This window comes from Melospiza melodia, chromosome 3, assembly GCF_035770615.1.
Source record: "Melospiza melodia melodia isolate bMelMel2 chromosome 3, bMelMel2.pri, whole genome shotgun sequence".
Lineage (NCBI taxonomy): Eukaryota > Metazoa > Chordata > Aves > Passeriformes > Passerellidae > Melospiza > Melospiza melodia.
This window is the reverse complement of record NC_086196.1, coordinates 100,293,238-100,305,165: the sequence shown is the minus strand read 5'-3', so window position 1 is coordinate 100,305,165 and position 11,928 is coordinate 100,293,238. Positions and strand designations below refer to the sequence as shown.

General features: G+C 37.9%; 1 protein-coding gene across 2 annotated transcripts in view; it reads right to left on the bottom strand.

Annotated features, from left to right (window-relative positions):
- Nucleotides 1-2,226: 2,226 nt before the first annotated feature.
- Nucleotides 2,227-11,928, bottom strand: part of CNRIP1 (cannabinoid receptor interacting protein 1) — an 11,693-nt gene continuing 1,991 nt past the window's right edge. Inside the window, exon 3 of one of the 2 annotated variants that reach the window (XM_063152291.1) lies at nucleotides 2,227-3,543. In XM_063152291.1, coding sequence (XP_063008361.1) covers nucleotides 3,421-3,543 — 123 coding nt within the window. In that variant the 3' untranslated portion in view covers nucleotides 2,227-3,420. Of the gene's footprint in view, nucleotides 3,544-4,444; nucleotides 8,138-11,928 lie in introns of those variants that run through there. The other variant, XM_063152290.1, reaches the window with a different exon arrangement.

Sequence of the window (11,928 nt, the reverse complement as noted above, 5' to 3'; positions counted from 1 at the left end):
TATGGGGATGGGGAGGCTTTTACATATGGCTCACAGCTCACTAGGATTGGCTCCTAGGATTGAAAGTTCCTTCCTGATACATATGAGTCACCATTCCTGGAGGGTTTAAGATGTGTGGATGTGGCATTTGGGGACATGGTTCAGCTGTGCACTTGGCAGAGTTAACAATTGGACTGGATGATCTTAAACATCTTTTATAACCCAACTAATTCTACAGTTCTGTATTTCCTGTTAGTAGCTCCATCTATCGATTGGCTGGAGTATTTCTGATTGCTGCTTTTTTCCCCTATGGCAATTTTTGTCTGCTTTCTTAAGAAATTGAAGCTTGTATCGAGCACACTTTGTCTTGCTCTTCTCCTTTCTCTGCACCCCTCCACCCCAAATATTAGACTTTTTAAATGAAAATTGACTATTGAGTTGCTTTAGTTTATGAAATTACAAATCTGAACACAGTACACTGGATGAAATTAGTTTCCCTAATGATAGAGGGGCTGCATCATGAGTTGAACTCTAATGTTATAACACCAGGGAATCCACAGGAGATGGACAGGAAATTAGTCTCTATAAGTTCTATGTTTCACTATGACACACTAAGAGAACAAAAATAAAAGTTTTACTGTTTTTAGCATTCATATGGCAGTGATTTCTGCAAAGAAACTGTGACCTGGAAGAAATGGCTTTAAATCTCTGAATCCTCAGCAGTTAATTTTCTTTTACTGGACCTGTGGGAATTGAAATAGTTGTAAAAATACAGAGGAGAAAACTTACCAGAGCTGGACATTTACTCTTGACCGGAATGACTACTAATTTGCACTTGCTCATTTTAAATGAAGTCTTGTTTGAAAACTTGTAGACTATGGTTGAAACAATTTCAGAGATGTTCTGATGTTTCTGAAGTAATTTAGAGCACTGGTTTGTATAATCTTTTGCAGATTGCATTAAAGCCTTTTCCTCCTTCCAGGAATTCTGCATTAAAGGGGCTAAACAACAGGTAACTCAGAGCTGGTCTGAGTTGACAGCCAGCCTACTTTTTTCCGCTGCATCCTAAAGACTATTGTCTCATTTAATTTTTCATTTCTATGAGATGTTGATAAAGGCTGAGGTGGCAAGAAGGAGGTGGGCTAAAACTGATTCCATCCTTTTTTCTCCCCACTTGAAATTTTTTGTTAAGTAGTATAAAACTAGCTTGAATGTTGTTCAGTACCATGAGCAGCATGCTTGGCTTGGCTAAGCTGTGCCAGCTTCTACTTGGAGTATTTCCTCTAATGTTTTGAGGAGAGCTGCTCCACAGGGTACTGATGTACTCAGTTGCTATGCCCTCTGTGTTGGAGGTATAAGGGCTTCCTTGCTCATTCCATACTATGGAATATAGTGCTGCTTCTCCCACCCTCTTGTATTATTACATTAAAAGTTCCTGAATGACTGAGGGCCTTGTATTTTGGAAATTGCCATTTACTCCAGAGCCTGCAAGGAAAATGAATGATAGATTGAACAGCAAATGCTGAGAGAAGAGAAAGGCTTTTCTCTCTCTCCATTATGGATAAAAGATGTGAGATAGGGGATGTAGATAAGCAATGACAGGATGTGAAACTTGAGAAGCTTGAGATTAGTATGAAATCTGTGGAAAGTTACTGACACTGAGCTTAGTGACCCAGAAGCTTAAAGCTACTTACCAGTAAAAACCACAGGGAGTTTAGTAGGAGATTTTTGAGGTTAGGAACAGTCTTTCTGGCAGAACTGAGAAGAAGTATTAAAGGTGACTGATGTGCAGACTACCAAAAGAGATTTTTGAGAGTTCTCTGCTAGTGTTATATTTTCATATGGAGACTCCTAGTGACTGTTTCCCACAGTGCCCATGGGTCAAAAGCACATTCTGAGATTCTCCTGTCTCTTTCTTGTACCATGACTCCAAGCCCATGCCCCTCCAATGTTTTCCCTTTAGATATCTGGATGGAAGCTGGTGTCTCTGATTAAGGCATGGTTCGTCGTGGATTTGTAGAATGGAGTATAAGGAAAAAATTGTGCACTTAGCTGTCCTAGTCATGGTTCTCCAAGAATAAAGGCTATAGGCAGATGCAAGGTGGCAAATAATCTCCCTTTCTTGTACTGTTTGGATTATCTCTCAGTTCTGGAGCTAAGTATATGGCAGCATTCCTTCTTTGCTTATTTAGCTGTGTTTGAGGGCTGCTGCTGGATTTGCAGGGCTGAAGCAGAAAGAAGTCAAAATTGATAGCTACTTTTATTAAAAGAAAAAGACCCAACCCTTCAAAAAAATTTCCAGCTCTGTAAGTTCATTGTACAATTGATTCTGTACCTGTTTCTAGGTGCAAAATGTTAGTTCTTGCTTCCTGGAGAAAAATAAATATGTTTTCTAAGATAGGGTAAATGATCTGTAGAGGAAATCTTTTCACAGTATTTATAGCCAACAACCTCCCTGGAAGTGTTTCCTCAACTTCTTTAAGTTATACTTAATCTGTATTAAAATGATTAGGTCTAAATACTTACAGTTCTGTTTTAAGCAAGGGAAGTTCATTCACATTTTAGCATATTAGGGCAAATTTGTCTCTCATGTTTACTCCGTATGTTTTGGTGGAACTTTGTAGCAGTAGTGCATTTGGGACTTTTGTTTTCTTAACCATCTACCTCCTACCCCCTTAAGGTAAGCAAAGCTCAGTGTAAACATTGTGAATTTAATTCATTGTGTAACCAGCACATTTCTATCTGGCTAGTACCTTGTCCTGATACACAGAATGCTGCCAGACTTGAGCAGAGTAGATGCATGATACTTTTTCATTTGTTTGTTTTAATGCTTTTCAAATCTTTGGAGGGTAGTCATATAGTTTCCATATAGAACAGAGATGTCTGCAGTTGTGTTTTCATACCCTGGTGTTTCCTACATTTTCTCAGCTTACCTGTATCATAGTATTTAGCCAGAGATGTCTCAGAAGCCAGAAGTGAAAGTTATACAGTTAATTTAAAAACTCCAACACCCAGCAAATTAAAAAAAAGGCACCAACTCAGACTATATATTCTATGCACAGAATTGGCCACAGCTTGTTCTCTCCAGTAAGTCTGAAATGTGGGAAGTGCCTGAGGTGAATCTGTTGGCATAGCAACTTAGTGAGCAGGAGAATGCCATCCATCACAGTCAGAAAAGAGTGTATGTCGTGATATTGCACTACTGTCACTTGTTTGCAGACCCTCTTTATAAGTTCTTAAACTCATAAAGATTCAGTTCAAACTTCTGAGAACTGTAACACATATACTGTAGTTTCATGTGGATTTTACTGACAATGTTGTCACAGTCACTACTGTAACAGCAGGCTCCCAACCTTGTCTTTACTGTGCTGAGAATGAGCAGAAAGTTCAGTTAACCATCGGGACAGTCTTGTAGTTCTTGCCTTCATCATCATGCAGTATTCATGCCTTCAGCATTGCAGTTTGCAATTTCTTCTCCCAGGATTGTTCAAAGGCTGCAGATCCTAGATGGGATACCAGGCTGTTCCTCACTATTGGAATAAAGGAAGTAGGAGTGCCTCTTCTCTGAGGGAGGGAAAAAAAGGTGTTACAGAGAGCATGCAAAGCACTGGTACATGGATTGCACCATCAAGACTCAAGTTTGTCTGAGTGAGGACAAACAGAATATCAGAACCTTGCACCTGGTCAATGCAGACATGCTGCTATGAATTGTTTCTTAAAATTTAATATTTTTTAGCATAAAAATTGATGGAGAGGCTGTCTGTCATTGATTTTAAGCCATGTCTCCAATGGAGATCTGTTTGTCCATGTGCTCACAGTGCAATTCACTGTGTGTCAAAAGGTAACAAACTCCAATGACTGCAGTGGGATAACTCACAAAACCTTACAGTAGTCACAGAGAAACAATGCAGAGAGAACTGGTTTGTCTCTCCCTAGCTTGATGCCACCTTGTCTTCCTAAAGCTGAAAGGCAAGGCTCATAGGGATTTGAAGCCTTAAATCTTGCTATCAGGGAAGAGGATGAAAAGGAAGCAGTCCAAGAAATGCTGGTGACAGCTGCCAAACATGCAGCAGGGAAGGCCTATGGGCAGAGGTGGGTGTCTCTCCTGGCCAAAGGTCTGGATCTGCTACACCAAAGAGGACTTTGCAAGTCATTACTTGTGACCTTTGTAGAGTTCAGGGAAAACATGAATGTTGAAGGACTTGTTTTTCTGCTGCTTTGTGCTTCGGGGTTGACGTAGCTATTAAAGCGATGCTCACTGCTTTGAAATTTTGAAAGTCATTGCATTTGTTTCAGATCTCAGATAGAGGTTAGCATTTACAACATGCCACGTCCTTATTTAATCAAAGCTTTGCATGAGGCTTTAGAAGAATGGAACACACAGCACATACATTAAAATTTTACATAGCAAGTGAGGGCAGTGCTCTTAACCAAGTGAAAAAGAACCTCTCCTGGCATGCAAAAGCCTTGTATTACAAAACTTACACCTTTATTGTACAGAAGTTCTGTTCACATCTTTTATACAAAGAATTATATAAATGAGGTCCTCTGATTCTTTGCTAGTCTGGAATCAGTAAGGGTCACTGCATTTGCAAACCAATGGACAGAGCTTCAGCTGAAGCCAGTTAAACCTCTTTACCATGTGGAAGTTGAAACTTGAGGTGTATTACTTCTGTTTCATACGCAGTCAGATGGTAGGAGATACCAAAGTCTGTAGTAGCTGCACTAAACACAAAGTGTTGTGCAAAATCTAATGATCTAATACTTTAATAATAATAATGTGCAGGATCACAACTGTAATAGTCATGACTAATAACTTGCTTTTGAATCCTGTTACTCAGCAGGATCAAAGAGTTATCTGCTACCTCTAAATATAGATGAAAAAGTGACACAAGTATTTGGAATGTTCATTTCATTTTTCTTATGAGAATGACAGCTGGACATTTCATTACAAAAATCTTGAAGTCTCTTATTTATAAAACCTCCAACTATGAGTGCTTTCTGGTTTCAGCTGGATTGACACATTGTCAGCATTTTCTGACATATATATTTGATCCTACTGTACTGTGTCCTGAATTATAGTACTGAGTTCTGTATAAAAATGGAAATATTAATTAGAAAAAGCTGTGTAAAGAACAAACTTGTCTGGAGATTTAAATGCTGCTGACTGAATAATGCATCAAGCTGTCACAGCAGCAGTTTTGTAGTGACTCAAATTCTATGAATATTCAACAGAGTTGTCCTGAAGCAATGAAAAACATTACTTTTAGGAAACAGCTGAAGTCTTGAGTCTCCTTTACTAGGAGCAAAAGTTTATTTTGTTAGCAAAGCACTTGATGAACAAGAGGAAGTTGATGGGACTATTTTGCTTTACATGTGTGGAGTATCAGAGTTGGTAGTATGGATACTCAAACAACATCACATGAATAATCTTCTATTTAAGAATAATGCAAATCACATTTCTGTATGTTTAAACCTCACCCAGGGGAGGATATAAGAGCTGATAAATGCCATTTACACCTTCCCCAGAGAAGTGATTAACCAATTCTCATCCTTTCTATCCCTGCTGCTGTCTATGAAAGGGGTGCTGCAATCCTCTGCAGAAATGTTCAGTCTTTGAATATGGGACCTGTGCAACAGTTGCTCTTGCTGATCTCTCCTTTCTTTTAAAAGCAACTGCTCCATCTGCAGCCTTTTTCTTCAGCATCCTCTCAACTGAACTGCTACAGGACCTGCTAGGTTGTAAGTGAAAAGATGCCCTATTTGGCATTAATGTGGGCATGAGAATTTGCCTTAGGAAGAGTATACTTCCAGCTGGCTGAGAATAACAATCCTCCTGTGCCAGGATTGGCTGGATTTATTCATTGCAGCATTTTTTAAATGCTGGAGAGCTAGGACACTGTGGATCTTACATGTTTTTTACTAGGACAGAAGTCTGTGAATTTATGTGTCACATGTATTGTGTGCCAGTGTACATATGTGTTCGTATGTAGAAACAAAATGAACCAAAGTATGGAAATTATGGGAGAATAAAATCACTTTTCTAGTAAGGTAGAGACAGAACTGATTCACAGCTGGAAGTCTAGAATAATTAAAGCATGTTATCTGGAAACTTCTGCTAAAATGCTGGCAGTAATACTTCTGCCTGAAGTGCAGATTTCAATTTGGTCAGTTTTTTTCATTTTGAAGAATTCTTGCTAAGAAATATCTAGGAAAGAAGTTAATGGAGAAGATTATTTCTAGATTTTCATTTTAGTAAAATTTGCCCATATAATATTGCCTTAGAATAGAGATGCAGCTGACTAGCTCACCCTTACACAGCTGGATTACATCAGTGCCACTGTCAGTTCTTTTGGCAGTAGAAATCTAGTAAGGCTAGAAAACTAGTAAAGCCTTTTGATTAATAACTCAGTGGAAGAAAATATTTCTTTGCTAATTCAATTCTGTCCTAAGTCTTTATTTTTCACACTATATTTCTGGAACTAACTGCATATTAATAAGCTCTTCTGAGTGTTATCACATTAACCATCTGCATTTTGGCACACTGGATCTGTGTTTCCTAGAAACAGTAGGTTTGGGTGAAGAACAGAAGGTACTTTGGACTGCATTCTCAGAAAGCACTGGCTGCCTACAACCTACTGTCTGATTCTCTAAAACCACTGCTTTTTTATATACAATGTTTTCAGCTCATTTAGATGGCCATAGTAGAGAAGAAATTGTTTAGGTCCTTTATTACAAAGATCAAAAGTCATGTTTACCATTTACATATACAATTTACAAATTATTCACAAAGGGAATAACAGATATGCAGGAACTGACAGCTTACTTCAACCCAAGCTAAAGACAGGACAAGTGTAGTTGTTTCCTTCCTTCCCTGTCTTTACAGAAATTAAAGATACATCTGTTTTGTGTTGTCTGTTTGAGTTAAACACTGATCAGGTGTTTATGAAACACCTTTAGTTATAACTATGCAAATGCTTGCATGCTTATCTTTATTTGAAAGACTGCAGTGCATGTATAAACATGCCCTGGGATCTGCACATTCACACTACTGAGTGCTTGTTGGTCAGAAATCTTGTCAATGAATACAGTGGTCAGGCTTATAAATGTCAATTTGTAAGATTTAACTGATCTCATCAATGTGCAATTAAAATAAGAATGGAGTTTAATATCAGAACTCTTACTCTGGGAAATAAATTAGGTATGGCTGCTGTATCTCTCAAGGATACTATATGATCTTAAGATAGGTCATAGCCATGTTGTTAGATGTCTTGGATAACACAATGGACTTATTGCTCTTCCTTCATCATGTTTTGCACCATTTCCTAATGCTATTTCAAAGACTGGAAAACGTAACAAAAAATAATCCTCTTTAGGAGATTCGGTAAATCAGCAAACTTCACAGAATATCTTATAGCACTTAACAAAAGGGAGAATGAGTTCCCAAATCCCTTGGTATGAAAGCATAATACCAACAGTGCATTAGCTGCCATTTAGCTAAACCTACAAGTAACCATATTTTTAATTTTTGGTGTCCACTGGGAAGACAGTACAACAAAATGCTTGAAAGAACACACCAATTTTGGAGCAAACACAAATGTAAATACAGAAATCACCAATGTGATGTTAATCCAAATTCTAAGCAATGAAGCAAAACACTTCACAAAAGTTGTTACATCTAGTCAGAATAATCCAAATACTTACAACAGTATTATGATATGACATCCTACCAAGCTATCAGATAATCCTTTACCATGAACCTTTCAGGATTCTCAGGGCGACAGATAAAGAATGTTGCAGGTGCCATGGTAAACCTAAAATACAGTAATAGGCAAATATTTTAGTGGCACCACCTGTATATACAATGTAGTTGCTGGTACCTTATGGACAAAGCAGTGTTACAGTATGCCTTTATTAAGGCTTCTTGCTGGTTTAAAAAGGTAGATTTTTTTTTTTTAGGGAGATTGTCCAGCAGTATTGGTTTCCCATCTCTTCAGTGGAAGGTCTCTTTATTGATCCACATGAGACTGCGTGTTTCATTTGGTTTGCATTCGTACTCAATACTGCCAAAGCTGTTTCCCCACTGGCAATGATCCCGTTTGTGGTAGTTGTAGAATTTGACTTGCCAGACTGTCTCAAAAACTCCAATGTCATTAAACTGTGAGGAAGAGGGAATACCAGTGTTAGTGAGCTGATTATTTTGTTGGTTTCTCTCTCATCCTGAGAAATAACACTTATGAAGCTGCAGAACATAAAACATCTGGTATAAGGATCATTGTTCCTCAGATCAATAAATCGAAGACCTGTAAAACCTGCTCTAGCAATCAGAAAGTCTTTTTATGTTTAGCCATACATAATACATGAACGATCAGATCCTGCATGTACTGTCCTCTTGCACTCACATCTGGGATAGGCAAGGGAGTAAAAATATTCAAGTTGTCACATGGATAAATGTTACTAACAACAAGAATCAAAACCATAATCTTTCTTAAGATGACACAGCTTGTATATACTGTAGATCATGTACCAGTGATCTGCAGTGAAACAGACCATCACTTTACCTTTATACCATACCTAGAGACTGCAGTTGGGATTGGGAGGATTCTTCTTTTCCTCAGTCTGAAATTTTTAATGTATCTGCATTTTGGAGTCTTGTATTTGTAGTGTATTGACTGAGATGTGCTCATCTTGCACACCACTTCCTACTTTCCTGGGATTCTATTGCACATTTTAAATGAGACTTGAGCAAGAGAATTTCTGTGTGCATATCTGCAACTGTTAGTTGGACTGTGATAGTTGCAGCTGAGTAATAGGAGGAAATAAAATATAATCAGCCTGTTAAGCAGATAAGTGTCTAATACAGTGAAGAAGTGAGAATTGACTTTAAATTTTCTGTGCATGCAGCTTTGAAGTGAATGAGACTGTGGCTACAACAAAAGTTCTATGGCTATAATAAAAAAGTTCTGTAAAATGAAGTTGTTTGCTGTTCTTTTTTTCTTTAAGTCACTCCTAGACACCTGTACAACATCAGAAAAACCTCAGTGAAGATTTCAAGCATAAATTGATTTCAGTTTTAATGGTAATGGAAAATTGGGGTTCCTATGCCTTGAGACATTGCAGAGAATCTCAAGTGTAGGTGTGAAGCCTGTATGTATTGCCATTGGCCTTAAGCCAGTATGGCTTGTTGATTGTGTTATGTTGTTAGAAGATACTAGATAGTGAATTAAGTGCTACTGAATGGCACCATTCTTCAGTATTTTTCCCTTTCAGTATTTCCATCACTCACTTTAATGACAGCTTCTTCATTTGACTGTTTTCCATTCCTATCATGTGCCTGGGAGCTGATCTTTGATCATCTGCCTGCTATAATCACACTTGCAAAGTCAGTAGGAAAGCCCTTTTACAGAGAAATTGCTACCAATTTACAAGCAGAGTCTTCTGTATGCAGATTTTTCAGAAGGACACATTTGTCATTGTTTTTTTGAAATTAAAAATGTGGTTTGTAAGGTGCTTCTGTGTAACAGCCATTACTTTAAACCTTCCCTCCGCCCACCCTGGTAAGTTAAATTTAGCCTCGACAATAGCAGAAGTTGCTGTGTGCTGTAAGTGGAGGGCTTTTATTCGGCTCCAGTTACAAGTGTTACCCTGAAGAAGTAACAGAAACATTTCTGCCACTTCCTTTGACTAAAAAAGAATCAGATGTACAGGCTATTTTATCTCTCCCAGCAACTAAAACCTTAATTAAGGACTTTTTTTTAATCAATCATCTTTGATAGTAGTCCTGTTACATTCATAATGCAAGACAGTAAAGGTTAAGCACATTGGGTATTTCTGTGCACAGTCCACAAAACTTGTCAGAGAGAAGAATCAGGCACCCTCACTGTGGAAACTAAGGAAGAAAAGGCATTTCTAGTAACATTTTTAGAAGGTGATATGACACAAGAGCATAATTTCATTTCATTAATGTATGAAGGATCTGAATTTCAAAAAGATAGATAAAGAAAGCAAATTTAATTTTCCTTAATGACCCAGTTTACTGAGCTACCCTGAGTAGTTTGACTGCTCTGGGTTTCCAGGAGAAGGAAAAAATTAATTGCAGAGCTCTTCTACTACCATGTGCCTCCCTCAGCCTGGTACTTAACACATGCAGAAGCTATGTGGCATAATGAACATTCTGCATCTTTAGAGCTCCCCTGAATTCCCATGGCTCCTACAGTTGAATCCTGGCTACTCCACTGAGCTTATATATGGGCATCCCCAGGGAGGAAGAATAGCCCTGCCCTTTGCAGGTCAGGCTTCATATTAAGTATATTTCCCTGTCTGCTCTTCTCTGTCATCTGGTGCTGTAGGAGTAAATAGTTAATTAATCACTCCCTCTACATTTGCATGCTGAGATGATTTTATAGTTATTACTGTTAATACAGTTCTAGCGTCTTTATTCAATCTTAGACTAGTCTGATCAAGAATAAAATGAGGCCCAAAGGCAGGCTTCTAACTTAGTTTACACCATTTGCTAGACAGTTTAGCAGTTTCTGGATAGTCTGCATGATTGACCAATAAGGTAAAAGAAACATATAATCAGATTCAGGAATTCAGAAACAGGATTGCTATTCAATATGTATAAACTATGGCTGTCGTGGGTCAGATGTCTACTAGCCAGTTAAAGCAGCAACACAAAGAATTATTTGTTAAAAGTTTCAAAGCAGATAGGAAAGAAGTTCTTATGGATCTTAATGGACCTTGAGTTATTCAGACACTAGATTGGCAATATCAGACTTGTTTTTGACTGCAGGACTGATCTCACAATCTATTTCTAATGTGAATTCAGTTTTTATGCTTAAAATAATGTCCTTATCACCATAGGATGCATCAGGATTCTGTCTTAGAAAAGGAAGTGGAGGCAGAAGTTCCTCATAGTTGAGGGAAATAGGAAAATCTAAAGCTGTCTGCAATAAGCTCAGTTTTGAAGGTTGAGGAAGTAGGTATCCAAAGCAGTTTTCAGACTGAGGTATCTGAGGCTTGTTCCGTAAATCTATTACAGGACCACTTAGCTAAGCACTAAATGATCAGTTAAACATATAAATCCCTGTTGAGTTGTCTATATTTAATACTTAAAAGTATCATTTGTGGGTATCTAAGTCTGTACTGATGAACCTATCTATCAAGATCAGTTTCTAAAAGGAATTAAGGACTTGCTTAATGCTTGAAAATCCTATTAGCTTCATGGTTAATATCCCGGGATCTGATATGTAAAAGCAGCTCTTTGGGCAAATATTGTGGCTTCTCATTCTGATGCTGCAACAAACCATGTCAGAGCTTGTCACTGAAAGTCAGAACCTCCTTACATTTTATCTGTGATTTGACTTGGTTTTCTCCAAAGGAAAAGTTAAATTTCTAGATTTTCAGAGTTCACATCAATGCTGCACTTAAGGGTAAAGGTAACCAGCAAAACAGGGATGCCTGAGTCAAAGCAGATGTTTTTTTGGGAATGCTGTCCTTTCTCCTCCTGGTGCAAGGTAAAATATAACTACAATGATCAACAGTAGCATCCAGCAGCTATGTTCAGCTTTTTGTGAAATAATACTATGTTTGGTTTTCCTGGGTGGTGGCTGTATATAAAAGTGATTAACATAATACTCCATATTAGTCTTAATAACCTACTATTATGAAATAGTAATGTGATGTCAATCTCCAAAATTAAGTTAGGCACATTGTAATTATTAGAAACACCAAATGGAGATGTTACAGTTCTTATTCAGAAGAGGATTACCATCCTGAACTATGATTCCAGAAAAGAAATACTGAAGAGCAATATGAAATCTTCTGTGCAGTAAGCAAACGTCATAAAATTCAGAAATTTGATGGGCTTGTTTAAGCTGGAACAGACTCTTAAGAGAGCTTCAGGTGAAGATGGCTTACTGCCTTGATTCCTTTTTTTGGTAGAGAAGA